This window comes from Lutra lutra, chromosome 2, assembly GCF_902655055.1.
Source record: "Lutra lutra chromosome 2, mLutLut1.2, whole genome shotgun sequence".
In the NCBI taxonomy this organism is placed as follows: Eukaryota; Metazoa; Chordata; class Mammalia; order Carnivora; family Mustelidae; genus Lutra; species Lutra lutra.
The window spans coordinates 35,469,237-35,493,037 of NC_062279.1; the positions used below are offsets into that span (position 1 = coordinate 35,469,237).

At 48.9% G+C, this 23,801-nt stretch overlaps 1 protein-coding gene across 1 annotated transcript; it reads left to right on the plus strand.

Annotated features, from left to right (window-relative positions):
* Positions 1-479: 479 nt before the first annotated feature.
* Positions 480-19,188, plus strand: EIF4EBP1 (eukaryotic translation initiation factor 4E binding protein 1). Its single transcript, XM_047717097.1, has 3 exons — positions 480-704; positions 16,467-16,646; positions 18,743-19,188. Exons 1-3 carry the CDS (start codon positions 560-562, stop codon positions 18,772-18,774), a joined length of 357 nt encoding a protein of 118 aa, XP_047573053.1. The 5' UTR covers positions 480-559; the 3' UTR covers positions 18,775-19,188.
* The last annotated feature ends 4,613 nt before the right edge of the window (positions 19,189-23,801 follow it).

Sequence of the window (23,801 nt, forward strand, 5' to 3'; positions counted from 1 at the left end):
CTTGGTTACTTCTTTACACCGCGAAGCCTCAAAAAGCCGATGAGGGGGTGAATGACCAATTACACCGCACTTTCTCATCGGAGGAACTAAAGCACGGAATAAGAAGGGTTGAGGGGACCATCCCGCCCCAAGTCCTCCTGTAGAATCTAGGCCTTCCCCAGAGCCGGGGCTGCCGGGATCACCGAACAGCCCAGAACACCGCCCCCGCCCTGCGAGGCGTTGACCTACACAAGCCCCCGGCCCCCGCCCGCAGCCAGTCGCCGCCAGCGTGGCGGGAGGCAAAAGCGAGCGAAAGGGGCGGGCCGAAGCGAGGCGGCGCCCGCACCCTCGCGCGGGAGACGATCGGGAGGGCGCTTCGGACCTGAGCTGCGAAGGAACGCACGTACGGGCTGCCGCGCGGAGGCGGGTGCGGCAGCTGCGCCGCAGCAACTACAAATCCCAGGGGGCGCCGAGGCTCAGAGGCGGAAGGGGTGAGCTGGGGGCGGGACAAGGCGAAGCGGGAGGGGCCGGGGCGGCCGTAGGGCCACGCTCCGGCTGCGCTCTCTGCGCGAGAGAGACCATGTCTGGGGGCAGCGGCTGCAGCCAGACCCCAAGTCGGGCCATCCCGGCCACTCGCCGGGTAATCCTCGGCGACGGCGTGCAGCTGCCGCCCGGGGACTACAGCACCACCCCCGGCGGCACGCTCTTCAGCACCACCCCGGGAGGTAGGCGCGGGCTCCCGGTGCGGGCGGCGCGGACTGACTGGGCAGTGCAAGAGGGTTCGGGAGACGCCAGTCAGACGGGGCGAGCGGGCGCGGTGACTGGAATAAAGGCATCAGGGGGGCAGCGACGGTCACGGAGGTGGCCATCGGGAGCCAGCAGATGGCCGCTTCCCACTGCCTGCCCTCTGGATGCGTGCTTCCGAGCCCGGGCTGCAAACTGCTTCATTCGTTTCCTCCCGGGAGAGACAGCCGAGTCCCCCTGCCCAAACTGGCAGCACGCTTCCAGACCGACCACATGCTGAGGTGTGCTGCCCCTTGTGGGTGTGGGGGCGTTCTGAAGCAGCACAGCGTGGGGTCAGTGTGGCCTGGGAGTAAGGAGAGGCCTGGCCTGGGGTTTTTAGGGGATGGGGATGGGCGTTCTCTGTTGGGATAAACGACTCTTGCAGAATCTTTTTTCTTTCCTGAGGCACCCCCAGTTTTGCAGTGGGCCAGCACCCTCTGACGGAGGATTTGGGCTGAGGGCGCTCGCCTGTCCCGGCCGCGCCTCACCTGCACCTGTGGCAGCTTGCCCATATGCGCAGTGGGATCTCCGCAGAGGGACGTGGGGCCGCGGGCAGGGCTGTGCAGAAAAACACGTTCTTCTGTCCGGGGGGGAGGGGGAACCGTGTGACCTCCCTGAAAGTGCATGAGGAAGAGGAAGCTGAGCTGGCACGGGTGGGGGCCAGACTTGGGCTGCCCTCGGGAGCCGGGCAATCCCTCCCAGCCCGGGAGCCCCGGCGCACAGGCGCTGATGAAACCCGCCAGCCCCTTGCATGATGAAATCCTCGTGGCTCACACTTCCCTACCATACTCGCGCTGCTCTCACCCCGCTTTGCCCTCACCCCGCTTTGCCCTTCTCCCCTCCCTTACACCCTCCCCCACCGCTCCGGCCCATAGGCCAAATTACTCGAAAACACCGCAGATAGTGGCGTTCCGTTTTGAGGCAGGGGTGCAGGCAGACGCGGGCAGAGAGTGGCAGCCTGGTCCCTTGGCAGCCTCGGGAGCCACATGCTTATTTTCTCAGGCAATGGTCCCACCACCGGCAAGCACTGCCAGATCCGAGGTCTTGAGCCCTTTGATCCAAAACCTACAACGTTAGAACTGTTAAGGATCATAGATGTACTTGTTTCATCCGGGCCCCAAACTTGAAAACACATGTCCCTTGTCCAGGGTCGCAAGGCTTTCTCAGATTGAACAAGAAACCGTATCCAAGCATAGAGGGGGGCAATGCATCTCCTCTATTAAAAATGATTAAGGAAAATTTCTCAGCGAGCGTTCTTTCTCCACCCTTGACTTAAATTCTCTTTCCCTGCTATATAGGTCTTTTATGTAGTCCATTTGGTGGGCCTCCTCTGTGTCATGCTATGTCTACCAGGATTTTTCCTGACAGTTTTGGGGTTCTTTCAAGTGAGGCTGTGAATCTTTACTTGATCTTTTTAGGGTGGGCAATGCGGCAGGTCTGAAGGCTCAAGTGCTCTTTCTTGCACCCTTTGTTGCTGGATGGGAACAGGTCAGATTGGAAGCCATGGCCAGGGTTACTATTTATAGGGAAATCTGATCCATTTCTCACCATGGACTGGGAAATAGGTTTTTGGGTTTTTTGGGGGGGGGTTGTTTGTTTGTTTTTAGTTTGTTTTTTTATAAGCCAGAACAAATCTCCCTGCCTTTGAAAGTCTTTAGTTGGGAGAGAGGGACAGGGACACCTGGACCAGAGTGTAACTTTGTGTCTGAGACCAACTGGGAGAAAGCTAGCTGTGCCAGGAGCCTGAAGCCAGATTTCTTGTTTGGAGTGTTCAGCGGGACAGGCACAGCTCACAGTCCATAACCTGAAAACCACATCTTGCTTCTGCTAACGTGAGCGAGTCTGGTCTGCCTCAGTTAGCCAAGGCTTAGAGTCTTCCTCCAAAGCCCGACTTCACCCTACGTCTTTGCCAAGACAAAGAAGCTTAACCTAAGAAAAGGTCATTTCTGGCACCCTTTTGCTCCTGTCTAGAGTGCTGCTTCTCATGCCTCAATGTATTAAGTATAAATTACCTGGCGGCCTCACTTAAATGCAGACTCTGATTCTTTTTTTTTTTAACATTTTATTTATTAATTTGACAGAGAGGGATCACAAGTAGGCAGAGCAGCAGGCAGAGAGAGAGAGGGAGAGAGAGGGAAGTAGGCTCCCCGCTGAGCAGAGAGCCAGATTCTCTGGGATCATGACCTGAGCTGAAGGCAGAGGCTTAACCCACTGAGCCACCGAGGCACTCTGCAGATTCTGATTCTATAGCTTCTGGATTTGGGCCTGAGATTCCACATTTCTAACCAGCTCCTAGTGATTGATCTCAGTACCATGCTGAGTACTCAAAAATTAGTGGAATGTGACTTCTCTCACCTTTTGACACCCCTGGGGTCTGGCAAAAAGTGATGCTTCTCACCAGGTAAACTCCTCTTGAGGTTGAGTTTGGCATCAGCTTTCAAACCAGGATCTAGAGAGAGTCTGTGCAGGTGCCCACACTAGCTTATTTGCAGGTGTCAGGAGCTCTCGCAGTGTCCACAGGTCACTCTTGCTGGGAATGGCACTGCAGTGTTTGTCCCCAGGAGAACAGGAACAGCAGCTGATTTGAGCCATCTGCATTCCTAAGATGCCAGTTTACTTTCCATGGTCATTAACCTTTCACAAGCTAAATCACTAATCTGGTTAGAAGTCTGGAGAACTTTAGAGAAATATGTTAGAAGGAGTGTGGTGTATGAATATTTGAGCCAATGGAGTCTTAAAAATGACCAATGACACCACAGACCAGCAGAATCTTTGAATGGGTCAGAAACCTTCCACCCCACTCCCATCAACCTCCATGTTCCCCATTCCATGTGGGATTCTTGACCCCCAAGCTTCCAGGATTGCTTGGCTGGTAATCATACCCAAACCCCATACCTGGATAAGGTTAATCAGAAACAGGCAGGTAAGTGCCAAATAAATAAATAAAATCTTAAAAAAAAAAGGGGGGGGGGACAGGAGATTGGATTAGGACCCACCCTCGTAGGTTCATTTAAAAAAAAAAAAAAGAAGTAGGCAGGTAAGGCTACAGGTGTTAATGACACCCTTGGTTTAGATAAACAAAGTCTGTGCCCAGGAAGCTTACCCTGGAGCAGCTTCCAAGTCTTTGGCTGTGGGACAGACAGTGCTGGGAAGAAGAGGAGGTGGCCTGGGCACTGAAGCTAGAGCACAGAAGCTAGAGCACAGCCAGTGTCCCGAGGCCTCAGTCACACAGGGGAAGATTGTGTCTTCTCATTGCTCAGAGTCTCATCATTAAGGACAGGTTAAAGGAACCTGGACATTAAGACAGTGAGGAAGGGGCACCTGGGTGGCTCAGTGGGTTAAAGCCTCTGCCTTTGGCTCGGGTCATGATCCCAGGGTCCTGGGATCGAGCCCCACATTGGGCTCTCTGCTCAGCAAGAAGCCTGCTTCCCCCCCTCTCTCTGCCTGTCTCTCTGCCTGCTTGTGGTCTCTGTCTGTCAAATAAATAAATAAAATTTAAAAAAAAAAAGTGAGGGAAATGTAATGGGTTCTCTTCTCACACTGTTCTGAGCTTCCTTTTAAAGCATTTAGAGCATTCCACATTGTCCCTCATTAAAGGCTTTGATGGGGGGGCCCTGGCATAGAGCACCCCAAACTCTCCCCGATGCCCACCAGCCTCTCTGGTTGTAAGGCATTTACCACATCCAAAACCGGAAGACAGTCTGACCTCAAGGGCTTGGCTTGCTACTTAGGAAGATGGAGACACGCCTGAAACAGAATTGGAAGCATCAAAGTTGTAGCCGTAGAACGAGGCGATTAGGCAGACACCCCCCACCCTCCATAACCAGTAGAACTTGTATGATTCTCACGTGAGAATTGCCTGTTCCAAATCTTCAGCCTGCTAGGCCTTACCTGCTAATAATGCACACATAGCTGTGAGATTTAATTGCCTTCTGAGGCTTACATTTTGTTGTTGTTGTTGTCTTCCAGTATCCTCAGAGCATGGCAGGGCCTGATTTGAAAGAGGAGTTTGATTTTTAACTTATGTGTGTTTTTCTGAAAGAGCAAAAAAGCCCTTCATTACCAAATGAAGGACAGGCGGGGTGGTACCATGTTTGTCTGCTGGTATAAAGCAATGAGGCATTTTCTCGTATGGGTCTTTATTTGATATCCTTGCAGGGGAGGAATGAAGATGGGACAGCAGTATGGAAAAGAGGATTGCTTCCCAGAGGGAAGGTTTTTAGCAAAGAATGTTCATTTGTACACCTAGATTTTACATGTTCAGACAAACAAACAGAAAACCTGTCACTTTCAGGTCTCAGAGCCATGCCCATGCTCTTCTTCCATTATGATTGATGACAAATTAATCACGTGTATTTGTTTACATGTTTGTTCCCTGGAGTAGAAGGGAAGTTCTTTCCCAGCAGTGTTACTCATCTTCCCATCGTGGCTTTTGAGTGCTGAGTCAGGTGTTTAGAAAGTGAAGGTCTGGGTGGCTCAGTTGTTAAGCGTCTGCCTTCAGCTCAGGTCAGTATCCCAGGGTCCTGGGATCAAGCCCCGCATTGGGCTCCCTGCTCAGCGTGGTGTCTGCTTCTCCCTCCATCTGCCTGCCACTCCACCTGCTTGTGTGTTCTCTCTCTCTCTGTGTCAAATAAATAAAATCTTTAAAAAAAAGAAATGAAGAGTTGAAAAGACTCCTAGAATGACAGTATTCTCAGGGCAACCTGGCTCCTTTGCCATCAGGCCTGGGTCTGAGCTGGCTTAATGATAATATTCAAATTTTTCTTTTCTGCCCGTTCAGCTGCGGGGTACGTATAATTGTTTACCTTGGAATGTCCCAGGGACAAAACTACTTTCCCTGAACTTTCTCACTTACCCCAGTATTATAGATAACAGTATTACTAATACTACTGTTTCAATTATTGAATTGAAAGAAGTGACCCTTATACGGAACATGTCACTAGTGGGGCCAAGGCTTCAGACACCGGGACAGATGCTCCTTGTTTATGTTTGCACCCAGCATCACTGATTAGGCAGGAGTAAGTCACATCTGCCCATGACATTTGGATGATCGGGGACATGGGCAGCACAAGGTGTCTTGTAATCCAATGTCCGTGTCCCTGAAATTCTACTGAGAGCTCAGATACTAGGCCTGGAGTGTCAAAAAAACTTTGTATAACTTCAGCAACAATGATTTGTTATTTCTCTCCATTCTTTGGGCTGGTTGGGCATTCTTTAATAAGCTTCCTGAGGTCACTCATCTGGCTACATAGAGTTGGCAGCTAGATTGTCCTGAGCTTGAATGTCCAAGATGGCCTTACCCACATGTCTGGGGCATTGCTAAGGACACCTGGAAGGCTGGGAGTTCTCTGTTGTCTTGGGTCCATGCATTCAAGAGTCTAACCTGAGCTTATTTACATGAGTTTTCAAGGCCCCTTGAGACCTAGGCCCACATATGCAATATTCTATCTGTCAAAGCAAGACACAGGGCTAGCCCAGATTCCAAGAAGGGGGAGATGACTGCCTTGGAATGAGAGAAGTCTCCTGTAGGGCAGGGATGGGAAGAGTTACAGGGTCGCATGTTCAGGCAGTCTTCCACAAAGGCCAAGCCTCAAAGTGTGGCCCTTTGAGGGAACTTAACTGCCCATCCTGCTGTGTGGCCAAGCAGACCCAAGGCCAAGTATAGAAACCAGAATCACAAGCCTGTGAATTGACTGTTGGGTTAAGAACTGAGGACACCTTCCTGAAAATGCTGTGCCCTTTTTCAAGGCCCGACGTTTAGCTCCACAAAGCAGACGATACAGGTGGCCATGATGCCAGGTCCCTGGGAAATACCTGCCATTTGTGTCATGCTTCCCTTGCTACCTGCTCTCTAGCCTGCCTCTTCTTTCTTCCTCAAGCAGCGAGGCTTTTGGAACACCCTTCAGGGGAGCCCACATTTGCCCTGCCCAGCTGCCCCTGCCCAGCACCCCCATTTGAACTTACTTGATTTCCTGAAGTGCTGGCAGGAGGATGAAGTCAGGTTCTGAGCCCAGCGGTCCAAAAATGTGTAGGAGTGAGAATGCCAGGAGGGGCAGGTTGGTCCAGAACTTCCTTTGGTTTCCTCGTGACACATACCAGATCTGCCTTAAAGAGAGTGCATGTATACATTGATTTATCTTCTGCCCTTTGGAATACAAGGGGGAAAGCAGGCCTTAATTTGCTAGGGCTGCCATAACAAAATACCACAGACTGGGTGGCTTAAACAACAGAAATGTATTTTCTCACAGTTTTGGAGGCTGGAAGTCCAAGATCAAAGTACTATCAAGGCTGGTTTCTCTTGAGGCCCTTCCCATTGGCTTGCAGACAGCTGTCCTCCTGCTGCCTCATTTTTTTTTTTTTTTAAGATTTTGTTTATTTATTAGAGAGAGCGTGAGAGAGAGCATGAAAGGGGAGAAGGTCAGAGGGAGAAGCAGACTCCCCACAGAGCTGGGAGCCCGATGCGGGACTCTATCCTGGGACTCCGGGATCATGACCTGAGCCAAAGGCAGTGGCTTAACCAGCTGAGCCACCGGGGCCCCTCCTGCTGCCTCTTTACTGGTTATCTGTGGTATCTCCCTCTCCCCCCCCCCTTTTTTTTTTTTAATATTTTATGTATTTATTTATTTGGGAGAGAGAGAGAGCGGGAGCATATATGCATAGATTTCCCACTGAGCACTGAACTGGGGCGGGGGAGCAGGAAAGCTCATCCCACAGTCTTGAGATCATGCCACTCAGAGTTGGATGCCTAACCGAGCCACCTAGCCACCCCCTCAACACACTTAGGGCATCTGTGTATTGGATCAGGGCTCCACCCTAACAGCCTTGTTTGAACTTAATGACCTCTTTAAAGACCTTATCTTCAAAGACAGTTTGATGGAGGTACTGGAGGTTGGGACTGAAGCCAACGAGTTTGGATGTGGTGTAGAGGCAGTTCACACAGAAAACGGCCCCTCCCTTTTCCAGCCACGGCTTTTGTTGCTGCGGAACGGGAGGCATTTCAGATGGGCACTCCCTTTTGGTAATGAATTCCAGGGGTAGCTTTCCCTGTTCTGCACTGGTGCATTCTGAAGCATTTGGGGGCAGGTGAGGGAAGGGGAAGGAGCTTGGTCAAGCCCTTAGAATAATTACTCCAGCTGTTTTGTTCTGCATGTTTCTGCAAAAGCTCCGTCCCTGCTGCTTTATTTTCAAATAAAGTGGGCTATTCCCTCACACATCAGGGCGTCAAAAGCAAGAGGGCCCTTTGTCACTCACCGATTGCCCTCATTTGATATTTAAGGAGCTTCATAACATTTTTGGCCCCCGAGAAACATCCAGATCTTGGTTGCCTTTGCAGAGCTGATAGGGCCAGAAGTGAAGAAAAATCTCGGACCAAGCAAGCTCTGGTTCTCTACCCAAGATTTTCTCCCTGACAAGGTGGCTTAGCTTGCTAAACAGACTGCCTGGTGTGTGGTGGGCGAGGAGGGAGACCCCTAGTAGACCCTGTGAGTTTGCCTCCACGATGACACAGAGCTGCTGGCGAGAGCTGAATGTAAAAGGATCTGGAGTATTTAGTTCACGGGCTGCTGGCTTGCATCTGAGCATAGGCATCTGAGCCTCCCCCGAGCATGTTTGAAACACTCTCCCTTTCCCTGGAATGGGAACAGCAGTTCTAGGAATTCTGTGCTTGTACTCTTGCTAGGCCTCACGTCACCTGCTCAGGGGAAGAATGTTTCCACCAGGGGAGGCGTAGGGGAAAGCAAGGGACAAGCTGGGTTCAATTTACAGAAGTCATGGCCAGCCCCCTTTTGAACCCAGTGTGGGTACTGTGGGAAGGTGGAGAAGAGATCAGGGGAGGTCTCTCTCAGGGAACATCCCGTTCTGGCCAAATCCTGAGAAGAATAGGTAAAAGTCAGAAGATCCCTGAGGTATGGCAGCCTGGGTCTGCTTGGCTAGTTTTAAACAGAGGTTGGATTGGAGGCAGTACAGGCTAGGTCTGCTCCTGGGGACAGCCTTTCTGAGCCTCAGTTTTCTGTCTGTGAGTTGAGGATACTGTATCTCCCTTGTGGGGAGTGGGGGAATGGGAACACTGAGACCTGGCATAACAGGCTATGAGCACAGGGTCTGGCCCACAGTGATTGCATCTTCACGTACTCCTGGGAGGTGAGTTAGTACCCTCCTCTTAGAGCTGAGGAATTCAACTACCCTTCAGCGTTGAGGGGCTGGTGCTCCACACCCAGGTTTAAGCCCAGAACTTGGGCCTTCCAGCACTGTGCTGTTTGCACCACCACATTGACCACCTGCCAACAATAAGATCCCCAAAATAGATGGTAGTGTGTCAGAGCTGGAACAGACCCTAAAGATTACCTATAAGGCCTGGCACATGGTTGGGGCTTTAAAAATCGTTTGAATGAGCCTGGTACACTGCCCTTATTTACAGGTAAGGAAAACAGACCCTAAGAGGATGTCTGCATTCTTTTTTTTTTTTTTTTTTTTTAAGATTTTATTTATTTGAGAACAGAGAGAGAGAGAGAGCACAAGTGGGGAGGGCCAGAGGAAGAGGGACAAGCAGGGAGCCTGACTCAGGGCTCAATCCCAGGACCCCAGAATCATGACTAGAGCTGAATGCAGACACTTAACCAACTGAGCCACCCAGGCACCCTGGAACGTCTGCATTCTTTGTACATTCAAGCAAACTGTCCTCACCACAAGCATGCCTTGAGAAAAAATACCATTCTTGTATTTGGTGCACATCTGAAATTTTTAAAGTCCTAAATGACACTGGTTTACCAAACATGCCAAAGCTCATGTTGATTCTTGAAGCACGTTTCTGTGGACTAAAAATGGGATAGAGGGTGCCCTTACCCACCCTCCTCCACCCCCAGTTTCTTTTCAGGGTTGCTTACCTTCCATCTGATTTGTCCTAGCTCTAACCATATAATTGGTCCCTAAAAATCTGTCACCTGGAGGCATGCTAGTCATAAAAGCTAGGCTTTGTTTGTAAAGGTCTTATCCTGTGTCAGCCGCTGTTCTAATCCACGCCATAACCCTATGAAGTTGGGAGTTAAAGTCTAGCACACAGCAGCCCAGAGAGGTGCTAGAGGGGAGGCTCTGCACTCCACTTACTCAGTCCAGCAGGGAGCCCCAAGGCTTTCTAGGGAGAGCAGGGAGATCCTACCTAGCTCCAGCCAGGGCCATTTTAACTTGACTTACTGGAAAAGGAGATTCTTACCCTATCTCCATATTTATTTGTTTGCTTAATGCCTTGTGCATTAGAGTTGTGTGTTAAAAAACAAAATCTGCTCAGTGTAAAAGAGGTTCACTTTGCCTGGATTATCTTACTCCCCCAGAGGTCACACAAAATATGTACAGTTCTAGGACTCTGTTTCACACAATATGTTATGAACAATGCATGCTTTTTCCAAATAGGAACCGTACAGCACTGAATTGTAGGTCTGATCCATAATTTAACCTGTCACTTAATATAAAAAAAATCAAAGTTTTACATACATATATGTGTTTGTATAAATATATTATTCTGTCTTTTGTATGGGCTTGATTTTTTTTCCATAAAAAAAGTCTGTCAAAATTAGACGTAAGTTGTTTATATACATAAATACTTAAATCTCAAGTTTGCTAAAAGGCTTCTAAGAAAGCAGTAACTTCTTGCCTCTCAACCTCCCTCACTCTTTAGAAGCAACCAACGTTTTCCAGCTCTTTCTTTGGGGATTTACCCCCGTATTTCTAACTTTTTCTGGACTTAACTATTGATAGAGGAGAACTTATTATCATTTATACACCCTCCTCTTTCCATTCCCCCATAAAATTATACCATGATTTTAAAAAAATATATGCATTATTTTTATTACTATGACCCTTGACGAGCCAGGTAGTTAATTGCTGTACAGCTTTTTTAAAGAAGATTTTATTTATTTGAGAGAGAGCACATACAAGCTGGGGAGAGGGGCAGAGGGAGAGGGAGAAGCAGGTTCCCCACTAAGCAGGGAGCCTGACCAGGGGCTCAATCCCAGGACCTTGAACTGAAATCATGACCTGACCCAAAACTAAGAGTCGGATTCTTAACCTTCCGAGCCACCCAGGCACCCCATTGTACAACTTAAAAAAAAAAAAAAAAAGTTAATTATTGCTTCATTGTAAAATGTGGTTAGTTTTGGGTTTCGGCTCTTGGTTTCGGCTCAGGTCATGATCTCATGGGTCCTGAGATTGAGCCAGCCTCAGCCTCTGCACTCAGCAGGGAGTCTGCTTAAAGATTCTCTCCCTCTGCCCCTGCCCCCACTTGCGTGAATGTGTGTGTGTGTGTACACGCGTGCAAGCGTGCACGCATGGTCTCCCACTCTCCCTCTTCCCTTCTCTTTAAAATAGTAAATCTTTCAAATGTAGTTAGCTTGAGGGTGCCTGACTGGCTCAGGCCATAGACCATGCAACTCCTGATCTCGATTGTGAGTTTGAGCCCCACATTGGGTATAGAGATTACTTTTAAAAATGTGCTTAGTTTTCATTCAAGTAAGTCTTCCACACCCTCCAGCACCTCTAAAATACTCAACAAAATACAGTTTTACACACAAAATCCGAATTCTGGATTTATCAGTCCATTCTTTTCCCTCTGTTGGGAACTGACAGGGTTTGGCAGCTCTGGACCTGCTATGTAACCACTGATATGAGATCCCCTAAAGCCCTTACTCTTGGTCTAATTTTGGTAGAATATTCCTCCTGTAGTGTTCTGAAAATGTTCTCTGTTCTACTTTTACTTGATTGGTATTTGGCTGGGCATCAAGCCAGGCCAAAATTGATTCCCTCTCAGGACTGTGAAAGCATTGACCCACCGTCTTCAGGCTTCCAGCATTGCCATTGAAAACGTCTGTGCCATTCTTATTCCCAATCCTTGTGTGCACCTGTTGTATTTTTCCCTTTCTGGAAGATTTTAGGATATTTTTACCCAAACGATTGTGAAATTTCCCAATGAATCTTAAGTTGGTACTTTTAATTCATTACACAAGATACTCAAAGGGCATTTCAAAGACTGATCTCTTTCAATTCAGGAAATTTTTCTTTTTTTTTTACTTTTTCAGTAAATTCCTTCTAGCAGTTTCTCTCTTTCTTCACTTTCTGTTATCTGATACTAGATTTCTAATTTGTTCTTTTTTTGTCTGTTACCTTTTTTGCCCTTTCTGTTCTTTAAAGTCTTCAAAAAGTTTAAAAAACAGTGAAGTCTCTTTGCTGTTTCCCTCTTGGTTTGTCTGGGTCTCTCCATTGATGTAAACTTTTCTCAGAAATGCGTGGAGGCATCTGGCTGGTTATATTTAAGAGTGAGTACTGCAGAGCTGACTGGAGGCCCTTTGCAAGGTGTGCAGGCAGGTGGGTGGGCTCAATCTGGGGGCTAGCTGCTGTTTTTCATCCGGAACCCCCTTCCCAAAATCAACATCAGTTGGTCTTTATCTTTGCTCTGTATTCTGAAGCAGGGCAGGGCTGGGCGTTTGAGGCTCACCATTCAGGAAGTCAACTTGAACTTAATTGCCCTGTCTTCCCTCTCTCCTGGAGTGAGGGGCGTAGGGGGTCTCTGCCTGTTGTTAGCCCCCTTCCCATTTTCCATGATGCCTCTAATTCCTGAACCTTCCTGGGGTTCTGCAGAACCCCACTTCCTATTGCAACGTCCACCCCCACCTCCCCACATTTAGATGCCCCCCCATCCTCTCTGTTAGAACTGTTCCTCCATTCGCTTTCTGTATTCACAGATTGTGATTGGAGTCCCAGTTTGAGCCCCCCTTGCTTCCAACTTGAGTATGTGCTTGTGTTTCTTGTTTTATTTCTTGGTGTTTGCATGATTTTTGAGACAAGCAGCAGGGGAAAAAAATGTCTTGGCTTTGCCATCTTGAAGCCACCTAGAGCCCTGAAGCTCTTCATGCTCTTGTTTGTAGAAGCCTAACAGAGTTGGGTCATTTTCCCTAATATAGAAAGAGAAAGTAGGCCCTCAGCTGTAGAGTACTTTGTGGAAACCACCAGGTGTGATACCCACACACCCCAGAGGCCCACACCTGACCAACAGCCTCCAGCTGTTGCCACTTAGTGTCTTGCAGGGACCTTGGCATTCCCCACCCGCACCCCCATCCCCTCCCCTGCCACAGTTTCCATTTCCTGCTCCTGTATGCAGGCCAAGTCCCCATCTCGGGAGACTGTATTTTAGCCAAGGGTGCCTATTTTTGACAATATGAGAATGTGTGTTTTGTTGTTTGTCTCATCTGTGAGAGACGGAGGGAGTTTCCAGAAGATCACTGGTTGCTGAAGCTGTGTGGTAGTATATCCCACAAAGGGATGGAAGAAGAAAGGGTTGAAAAGCTAAAGCTGCTTCCATGGGAAACACTTCCACTACCTTGATCTCCATCTCATATTCCTCACTGACCCCAGATGAGTGGGAGGGGGTTTAGAGTCCCCTGCAAGGCTTGGCGCCTTTGACAGCTGCCTTTTGAACATCACCATCCCACCCTCCTTGCAGGCTCCCTCCCCAGCTCCCTCCCTCTGATGGCGGGTGTCCTGGGTGCCCCCTCTGCTGGCATTTAGTTCCTGGGTTTTATTAGCTCAAATGAGGATTTTTATTTTTAAACAGCTGCCCTAGGTGTAGGACAATAGGCACAGAGACTCTTTTTCTCTTCTAAGTGTAATCAATGATTTAAAAATCACCTGGTGCCACTTCCCAGTATACACCCCCCAAAAATTGAAAGCAGGGTCTTTGCAGAGCTATTTGCACATGTGTGTTCACAGCAGTAGTATTCACAATAGCCAAAAGATGGAAGGAACCTAGATGTCTGTGGATAAACAAAATGTATATCCATGCGATGGAGTATTACTCAGCCTTAGGAAGTAAGGAAATTCTGGGGCACCTGGGTGGCTCAGTGAGTTAAAGCCTCTGCCTTCGGCTCAGGTCATGATCCCAGGATCCTGGGATAGAGCCCCACATCGGGCTCTCTGCTCAGCAGGGAGCCTGCTTCCTCCTCCTCTCTCTCTCTCTCTGCCTGCTGCTCTGCCTACTTGTGATCTCTGTCAAATAAATAAATAAAATCTTAAAAAAAAAAAAAAAGTAAGGAAATTCTGACACCTGGTCCACATGTGGACATTATGCCAAGTGACATAAACCAGTCACAGAAAGACAAATACTGTATGATTCCACTTGTACGAAGTACCTGGAGCAGTCTGATTCGTAGAGACTGAAAATAGAATGGTGGTTTCCAAGGGTTAGGGGGAAAGGAGATAGGAGTTGCTATTTCCTGGGTATAGAGTTTCAGTTTTACAAGATGAAAGCGTTTTGGAGATTGGTTGCACAACTCTGTGAATGTAGTGCACTGTACACTTAGGAATGGCTATGATGGCAAATTTTATGTTATTTGTATTTTACCACAATGTAAAAAAAAAATCTCTGGAGGCTCATGACTTTAAAGAGCTTCTCCAGAAGCTACTGACCCCCAGTTTTTTGGGTTTAGGGTCTTTTAAAATTTTTTTAAGAGAGGAAAAGAAGTGGGGGAGGGGCAGAAGGAGAGTGAGAGAGAGCCCAATAGGGGGCTTGAGCTTACAGCCCTGAGATCATGACCTGAACTGAAATCAAGAATTGGATGCTTACGGGTGCCTGGGTAGCTCCATTAGTTGAGCATCAGACTCTTGGTGTTGGCTCAGGTCATGATCTCAGGTCAAGAGAACAAGTTCTAAGTCAGGTTCTGGACTCAGAGCCAAGTCTGCTTGAGGATTCTTTCCCTCTGCCCCTCCCTCACACGCACCTGTGTGCCTGTGCACAAATGCTCTCTCAAATGAATAAATAAATAACATCTTTTTTAAAAAGTCAGACTTAAAGGACATTCCTGAAGTCTTTAAATCATCGCTTCTAAACTCCAGCACCCATATTCTGTCTGCATTTTGTACTGTACCTTGTCTTCTTTTTGTATATATCTTTAATATTCATCTCTAAATCATTTACCTTTTTTACTTAGTTTTTGTTATTTTATTATATATATTATTTATAACATACATGCTATTATCATATCCAATGATATCCTATCCTATATTAAAAGGAAACTTGATATCACTACTATATATGGAAAACCAGATCCACTTACCATAAATAGAAGGTAACTATAAAAAGAAATATAATGACACCAAGACAGTTTTAAATTCTAGCTGGATTCCACTGCCTGCTGAAGGCTTTGAGGCGGAGGCCTGCTCTTTGTTGAAAAGGGAGAATCAGGAGTTTGAGGGAGGCATTGAAGAGACATTACTAGTGCCATCCTGGTGCTTAGAGGTCATCCTGAGTAAACAGGGACCGAACATGAATCACTTCTCACTAGTCACTGTTCTTTGATGAAATCAGCTGGGGCACAAGAATCCTGAGTCCTGGACTATAGAAAATGTTCCTTTTTAAAGTATCAGGAAACCGTCCTCGCAGGATGGGTCCTGGGTGTGGTTTAAGGGTGGTTAATAACTCCATGAGACTTGGTCCCCACCCAAGGGTGATGCTCGGGAAAGGAGAGTGAAGAGGGAGTGGACAGAACACAGACCAGGTGCAAGCCCTGTTTTCAGTGACACATCAGAGCAGATATCACACGGAAGACGGGCTTAGCAGGAGAGCCTTTGGTGAGAAGACCCCATGGGTCACTCCTGTCTACAAAGCCCAGGTGGGAGAGTTCTCATTTTTACTAGTTTGGGGGATTCACTCAACTTTCTCTTTGCTCATCTGTAAAATGAAGTTACAGATTCTGGATATCCCATGCGGGTACTGTAAGTACTGAATTGAAAAACGAATTAAAATGTACCTTCTTGGGGCGCCTGGGTGGCTCAGCGGGTTAAAGCCTCTGCCTTCGGCTCAGGTCATGATCCCAGGGTCCTGGGATCGAGCCCCACATCGGGCTCTCTGCTCAGCAGGGAGCCTGCTTCCTCTCTCTCTCTCTCTCTGCCTGCCTCTCTGCCTACTTGTAATCTCTGTCTGTCAAATAAATAAAATCTTTAAAAAATAAAAAATAAAAAATAAATAAAATGTACCTTCTTGGGGAGCCTGGGTGGCTTAGTCAGTCAAGCATCTGCCTTTGGCTTAGGTCATGATCCCTAGGTCTTGGGATTGAGCCCCCCATCATCAGGCTCCCTGCTCAGTGGGGAGTCTGCTTCTCCCTCTCCCTCTGGACCTCCTCCTGTGTGTGCTCTCTGTCAAATAAATTAAAAAAAACATGTATCTTCTATAATATTGGCTGCGATTGTCCTGAGTAATAACACTGAGCACTGATGAGGTAAGGGAGCTGATGGGCTTTAAGGAGAGAGCCCAGGGGAGAAGGTGCAGTGTGGTGGGCTGCCAGGCCTCTTCTTCCATCGGAGTGTCCACATGATGGGGTTGGTGGTTCTGAGGCAACAGAGGAGGGCTGCAGCGGGACACCTGAATCTGCCTTGCTCCTCCCTTTCTGTGTGTGTGTGTGTGTGTGTGTGTGTGTGTGTGTGCGCCTTTTTTTTTTTTTTTAAAGTAAACTCTACCCCCAAGGTGGGCCTCAAACTCACAACCCTAAGATCAAGAGTCATATGCTCTGCTGACTGAGCCCACCAGGCATCCCAGCCTCACTCCTCCTTGATCTGGCTTTTGCAGAAAAACCTGCCACCTCTGCTAGAGCCATGCCTCAAAGAAGCGGAAAATAAGCAGGCAGGAGGTTGGTGATGGCTTTTTCAATGTCCCTACCCCGCTGCAGGTACCAGGATCATCTACGACCGGAAGTTCCTGATGGAGTGTCGGAACTCCCCTGTGACCAAAACACCTCCAAGGGACCTGCCCACCATTCCCGGGGTCACCAGCCCTGCCAGTGAGGAGCCCCCCACAGAGCCCAGCCAGAACCACCTGCGCACCAGCCCGGAAGATAAGCCAGCCGGCGGTGAGTGACAGGGCTCGACCAGGCTCTTCCTCAGGAAGGGAACATATGTGGCCGGTAGAGTCCCTTCAGAGACGACATTTCAGGGAAGGGAATGATGGTCACTTCCCCACCTTCTTTGGAGCAGCTCAGAGACCAGACAAGGATTGTCGGGAGGGTGGGTAGAAGTCTCAGCGGCACCAACCTTCCCCATGGAAGGGGTCCAAGAACTCCAGGAGAGGTGATTTGGCCCCATCAGGTAATCTAATTCATGGGGAGCTTGTTTGAAATGATGCTCAGGAAAGGAGAGTGAAGAGGGAGTGGCTAGAACACAGACCAGGTGCAAGCCCTGATTTCGGTGACACATCAGAGCAGGTGTCACAGGGGAGACAATTCAAACAACTGACATCAGCATGACCCTTGGTATAATTGTCCCTGAAGCAATTCCTTGTGTCTGCCACATTTGGGACACACCCATGGTGTGCATATGTAGGACATGACTTATCAAAGATACAGTAAACTTGCCTTCTGGGAGATTATAGGCCTACAGGATCAGGAAGGCATCCGCGGTGCCTCCTGTCAGGGTAATGATCACTAGTGGATTCTTGATGAAGACCAATCAAAACAGTGCAACCCATTGTTTCTGCAGGTTTGACATGGAGTGGCTAGGTCCTTCCTGATATCTCACCCCACCTTCCCCCCACCCTGATTAGGGTGACCACCCCAGTGGAGGTGTGTGTGAATGCACTCTGTGTGGCATCGTGACTAGCTCACCAGAGTGGCTCAGCTCTCCTGCTGTGGGAGGATGAAGTGTAAGCACTTGCAGACAACCTGAGTCACATCGGAACCCGCTGACCCTTCACCCGGAAGGCAGTGGACCAAGGCCAGACAGGAAGCAATTGGGACCTCAGGCTGGGCTGGCCCTGCTGACAGCAGCAGAGTCCATCTACCTAGGGCCTGCAGGACATGATTCATAATTACCCTGGGGACCCTACAGTCCATGCCCGACAGCCCTTGCTTTGCCTTGCCTTGTAAACTTGGAGAGCACTGGGAAGGAGGGAGGGAGGGAGGTGAACCTGGGCACACACAGAGCAGTGTGAAGGATAGCTCCAGGCAGTGTGGTCACTGCCTTTTGTCGAAGGATGCAGAGAAGGATGGATAGATTCATGTGGTCAGCTCCATGGTACTTCCCACCCACCCCCTTTTGCCTCAAAAGTTGAGGATGGAGATAGTCACACCTGACATTGTGGAACCATCACTACCTGCTGGCTGTGGCAAGTCCCTCCCAGTTTCTGGAGCTTTGCTCACCCACAGCAAATGCAGGGTTGGCCCAGAAGTGCCCCAGGTGTCCAACCCTAAACCACAATAATGGCTTAAGAGTTCCATTGTACTGGTGAGGGATGGACATAATTTTTCGTTTTGCTTAACGGGGTATTAGCCAAAGCCTCTAGCCTTGGACCATATATTTGGATAAATATAACCAGAAGAAGTGGCCAGTTTCCTTCTGGGGGCTGGGGCAGGCATCTCGCCCTCAAAGCAGCCTTACCTGAGAGATCATGAATGAGGCAGCTCCATTTAAGAAAACAACCTCCTACAGCGTGAGCTGCTTGGAGATCTTTGTGGAAAGAGTTAGGGTGAGAGCAGTGAGTAGCTGAATTACCAAAATAACCCCTTTACTGCAGAGTCAGGCTAGTCCATGGGTATTTGGATATATGCCTCGTGGGTTGTGTTACGAACTTCAAAACCACAGTTGGGACACATGCTTGAAAAAGCTTTTTGTTTAAGGAATATTCTTCTGTGACGTTCTATTTATATCAAAGTCAAGTAACCATTCATTCTTATTAAGAGCAATAAAAACAGTACAAAAGTCAGGACTGTCCCTTCTCCTGTGGGGAGACCCAGGCTCTACTCTTCCTTTAGGATTGGGGAAGAGAGTACAGCTGGACCTTCAGGCCTGTTTCCAGGAAATCCTACTGGAGTCCTGCCCTCCCTCCATTCTCCTTCGCCTCCACTCTTTTAGGAACAACAAAATGAAAAATAACGCCTCTCCCTGGCCTCTAAAATATGAGCTCTACCATTCACCTGTTGCTTACTTGGCTGTCTGCCCCTTCTCTCCCTAGGTGAAGAGTCACAGTTTGAAATGGACATTTAAAGGACCAGCCGTTGAATCGAGCAATGCCTCGGGCCCCCCCGGCCCTTCTCGGGAGAAAAGTCACACCAGCCAGGCCTTTTGCAAGTCATAATCCTGGGCAGGCATTGAGTATGGGGTCGGCCATCCCGGCCCTCTGCTTCCTCATTCAGGGCACCTGCTCCCCCTTCCTCTTCAAGAACACCAGCGGATACCTCTACGTGCCTCCCTTCAGGCGGGAGCTGCCACCCTAAGGGGAGTGACTCTCGTGGGCACAGCCTGCAGGCCAGGGCCAGGATTGGATATGGAGGAGCCCTTCTGAGTGATTATCCAGCTCTTCCGGCCCCAGCCTCTGGGGGCGCTCCCACCCCTTCCTTAGGTTGGTGTCCCCTCCTTCCCCAAGAGAGGAAATAAAAGCCACCTTCGCCCTAGGGCCAAGAATTGGCCCCTGTCTGAGCTCTTTTCAACTCCATCCGGATAACTAACACCAACTACTGTTTGTACTTCTAAGCACTTTCCTATATGTTATCTCGCTTGATTCTCACACTGAACCTAGGAGGTAAGTAGACGAAGTGTTATCCTCATTGTATAGCTCAGGAGACTGGCTGAGAGAAGTAAAACGCACACCAGTAAATGACAGATGGGACTGGCTTTGAGCTGCGTGCTGCTCTCCAGCTCCTGTTCAGTGGTAGGTAAAATTTCTTCTCTGGTCTTTGTCCCCTAAGCCTGTCAGGTCTTGCTGTCACCTTCGTTCTGTGGCCCATTCCCTGCAAGAGTCCAGGGGAAGAACCTGAGCCTTGCATGATATAGCGTGTCTTTGACCCACGCCCCCCCTTCTGTTTGTCCAGTGATCCCTTTGTGTGCGCCGTCCGGGGGACACAAACATGAGATAAGTGCTCTGTCTTGAAGATTTCACTGAAGCGAAAGATTTGCCCAAAAGGAAAGGGAGTATAAAAGAGATCGTATTAGGATCGGTTACCAGAGAGTGGCCCATGCAAGTAGAGGCTCCATGGAGGTGATGCTGCAGCTGGGATCCTGAGGAGGGGTGGGCGGAGGAGAGCTGGGGGTCCACTATGGCCCAGGTCCAGTGGTCTTGGGGAACCAGGGTGTACAAGGACAAGACATCAACTTGCCCACTTTAGCCAGAGCCAGCAATTTGTGTGGTTGGGGTGGCTTGTATAAATGACCAGAAAAGAGCCAGATTTCTAAGGGCCTTGAATGCTGGGCAGAGGGATTGCTGAAAAGCAGCAGGTGTTTCTCATTACAGGGTATGCTGTGGGTGGATGGCCTTTGGCCAAGAGGCGATGGCTGACCTGGACCTTACAGTTCTGGACTCCTAGCACTTGTCAGTCTGCCATTTGGGGAGTAGCAGGGCTTAGTGGTCACAGTCTTCGTCTGGTCTTTCCTACAGCTGAGTTGGAGTCCCCTCCCCTCACAAGGACTGAAGGCAGCTGGAATCCATGTGCCTGGTGAGGGCATGCGGAAAGGCCCAGCTCTAGCTGCCTGCTGGCTTTAGGCCAGCAGCATACCCTTTTCCTGTAGATACAAAAGGACATAGTGGAGAGGCCTCCGCCAGAGCAAAGACAGCAACTGAAGCTCCACCTAGAATTGGGATAAAGACCAACCAGCCTTCCCTGTCCCTCAGTTTTCCAGTAAAAGCATCCAACCCAAGGTCTTGCTCATAAGTCTACATGATACGACCATTCCCCTTGGTCCTATATCTTCTAGTCCAAGAGAGGGTAAAAATAAGCTTCTCTGACAATAAGAAAATCATTTACAAGTTGTACGCCTTTCCCACTGAGCACTAGTATCCTCCAGAAAACCCAGGTGTTTTTCTTTTTACAAAGATCTATTTTAGAGCAAGCATAAGTGGTGGCGGGGGGCAAAGGGAGGGAGAATTCTCAAGCAGACTCCCCACTAAGCACAGAGCCTGATGGGAAGGGGTGGGTGGGGCCCGATTCCAGGACTGTGAGATCATGACCCGAGCTGAAATCCAGAGCCTGCTGCTTCACCGACTGAGACACCCAGGCATCTCTCTTGAGCATCATTTTAGCTGGGTACTATGAAGCGGCGAAGATCTATGACAGAAGGCTCCCCGTGGTCCAATTTACCATCCCAGTGTACTGAGTCTTAAAGCTTTTGTAGGGACGCCCTATGAAACCATCCAACTTTGGCTTGGGAACCCAGGGACAACTCAGGGACAGCCGCCACATGCTGTGAGCCAAGGAATACAAAGATGAGGTATTACCGCCTGGTCTGGAGATGCAAGGTACTGTGGGTAGCAGGACACCTAGAAAGGTCGTAAAGCAATACTTTCGTGGTTGTCCAGTGTGTGGCAGCTGTGCAGATGCCATAGGATAAGGGAATCTGAGAAACCTTCAGACAGGAGGAGGGACTTATAGGACCCTATGTAGGATAGGACTTGAATTTAGGAAGGGCCTTCCTGGGTCAGAAATGGCCAAGGGGCTGGGGCCAAGAGCAGTTTAGCTGCAGGAATGTCAAAGCTGGTGAGTTTTCTGCATGTGGATGAAGCGGCTGCAATGGAGTGGAGTCTGCCATACTCTCTCCTGGGAAATGAGGCTTGACGGCACTTGGTGGAAGGAGGAGAGACGTGACCTGGAGGTTTCCGGTCCAGGTGGCCCAGAAGAGAGGTCAGAAGGGAATGCTGGGTTAGCAGTTGGCAACAAGTAAACAGCAAGAAGGCCAAAACTAGAAACTTGGGGAATGCAGTAGGGACCTGAACCGCCAATCATTTTCCAACTTCCTTGCTGCTGTTGGTACAGCTGTGGGCATCCCTCCGACTCCCAGGAAGCCAGATAAGGGATAAGGTCATCTTTCTACCAGTACCCCTTCATGAGACATTCGCCATGGAAATGACTCAAGGAAGGGCCCAAGGACACAGCCAAATCAAGGAATCTCTTGGACTGAAAGCCCGTACCTCAGGAGAGTCAGGGTTCGTTCATAGACCTTCAAGTGGTCCTTTCCAACCTCAATCTGATTTAACAAGCCTTTGCTAAGCCTCTAATCCATACCCAGCAAGGCGCTAGACCTTGAGGCAATACAGGAGAATGTCAGGACCGCCACCTGAGGACAAAACTGAGGCATGATGAAGTGCTTGTAAGCAGAGTGAGAGCAGGGCAGGAGCAGATGAAGGCTGTGGGCTGGGTGGGCTGCAGGGGAGACTGCAGGAGCAAAGTCTGGGTGTCTGGAATGGATACAGTGTGCATAGGAATATCATGTGAATATCATGGGAGGCTCCTGTGCGTTCCGTAGCACAAGGTAAATTTAGGTAGATTCGGTTATTTGTGGGGGGAGGGAAGTCATTGGTTGAATGCCTTTTGTATGCCTGGAGCTTTACTACAATCTTATTCATGGCCCTGAGAATGTAAGGTAGACTTTTTTTTTTTTAAGGTAGATGTTTTTAATCCCATTTTACTTAGTCCGTGGTGGCTATGTATCAGAATTAGGATTCCAGCTTCTGTCTGTCCAGCTCCAAAGCCCATGCATGCTCTTTAGATCATACTGGTTGGAACTGAGGTTGGGTTCTGTAGATTCTGAGCCCTAGACAACTAGGACGTCGGTTGGAGGTATTAGAATAAGGCAGTGCCACACCGGTGCTCAGGTGAATCAGGTGAAGGTAACTAGAGCCCAGCAGTCCTTCGAATGTTCAGTGGATTGGATGGGGTTGAAAACCAAGGAGTGAAAGAAGATAGATTTCATGCTTTCATTTATGCAAGGGCTATTTATTGAGTGCCAACTGTATGCCTATGTGCAGGCATTCAGACACTGGAGACAGAGCAGTGGGCATAACAGAGCTCTCTCCTTTCCTGGTGCTGACCTCACAGAGGTAACCTGTTTAGAGATTGAGGCTACGTGTGATTCTTGTCTTGTGTATTCAGCTTTCCTTGATAAAAATCACAAACCTGGCCTTCTCAAAATAAGGTTCAGAACTTAGCCAACCCTCCCTGCCCTCCTAAGCAGAGGACACGTGCCCCTTGCTGTGGGACGATGAGGAAGAGTCAGCTCCCCAGTGACAGGCAGTAGACACCTCAGTTTCTGAAAATAACTAGGACAAAACCTCCCTCCTCAACAGCAGCAAGTTAAATCAACATGAGAAGGGGAGAAAACGGCAGATAAATTGGGGGAAAGTATAACCCCTGAAGACTAGGTTTTCTTGAACATAGACATTCCAAAGAATACGACTTGCAGGTATCCTGTAGGGAGAGAGGGGACCCCATGGCCAGACTGGAAATGAACCCCTCCCTCCCCCAGCTGTTCAGAGGCCATAGCCCAGGGCGCTGGTTTTTAAAGGAAGACCTTTGAGCTGACATTTGTTCCTTATTCTCAGGTTCTCTAGGAAAGGTTTTTGAGTTTCCAGCTGCAATATTCCAGTTTGTGCTGCCCCCTGCTGGAAGAGTTCATTAAAACAAGGAAGGAAGCTTACATTTCCGGTACTCTGTTCCATAAGTTAGGTGAGGGAAAGTGATGGTGCTACAGGTATTGTAGACCTAAGCACACTTCTTCACGTTGCCTCAAGATTATGCGACTGGCCCCTCATTCTCCGAGAAGAATACTGAGAGGCAAGTAATCTGGACAGTGTGACCAGAGGTGTATCAGGGACAGAAACAGGGGTAGCATAGAACACTTCTGCACTGCTCAGACCTCGTTTGGGACAAGCTAGTGACAACCTGTCTCTCCCCCTCCAACCAAATACAGCCATGCATGCTATCGTACTGCCTTCAGTCCTCAACTCACCACTCACCAACAGTAGCCAGATGGCTCCATCCACTTAGGAGCCAAATTTACTCCTGCTTGGCTTCTGAACTTGAACCTTCACCATTAGGTTGCATTTAAACCTTTTCTGCATCACTCCACCCTAACATAGGAGAAACAAAACTGCCTTCCAAAAGGACAGGACTCTGAACTGTTAAAAAAAAAAACACTTAGGCCGTATCAGGATAGGTTCAGATTTGCACTGGAATCATGGATATAAATGTAGTTGTCACTCAGGCCATCCCCCAACTCCTGGGACAGTTTCAGCTCCTCAGCCC

What these genes read in the sequence shown, in the direction of transcription:
- EIF4EBP1 (XM_047717097.1), top strand. Translation starts at nt 560, where the DNA reads ATGTCTGGGGGCAGCGGCTGCAGCCAGACCCCAAGTCGGGCCATCCCG. An exon ending in CTTCAGCACCACCCCGGGAG is followed by an intron (nt 705 to 16,466) that starts GTAGGCGCGGGC and finishes ACCCCGCTGCAG; the next exon opens with GTACCAGGATCATCTACGAC. An exon ending in GGAAGATAAGCCAGCCGGCG is followed by an intron (nt 16,647 to 18,742) that starts GTGAGTGACAGG and finishes TTCTCTCCCTAG; the next exon opens with GTGAAGAGTCACAGTTTGAA.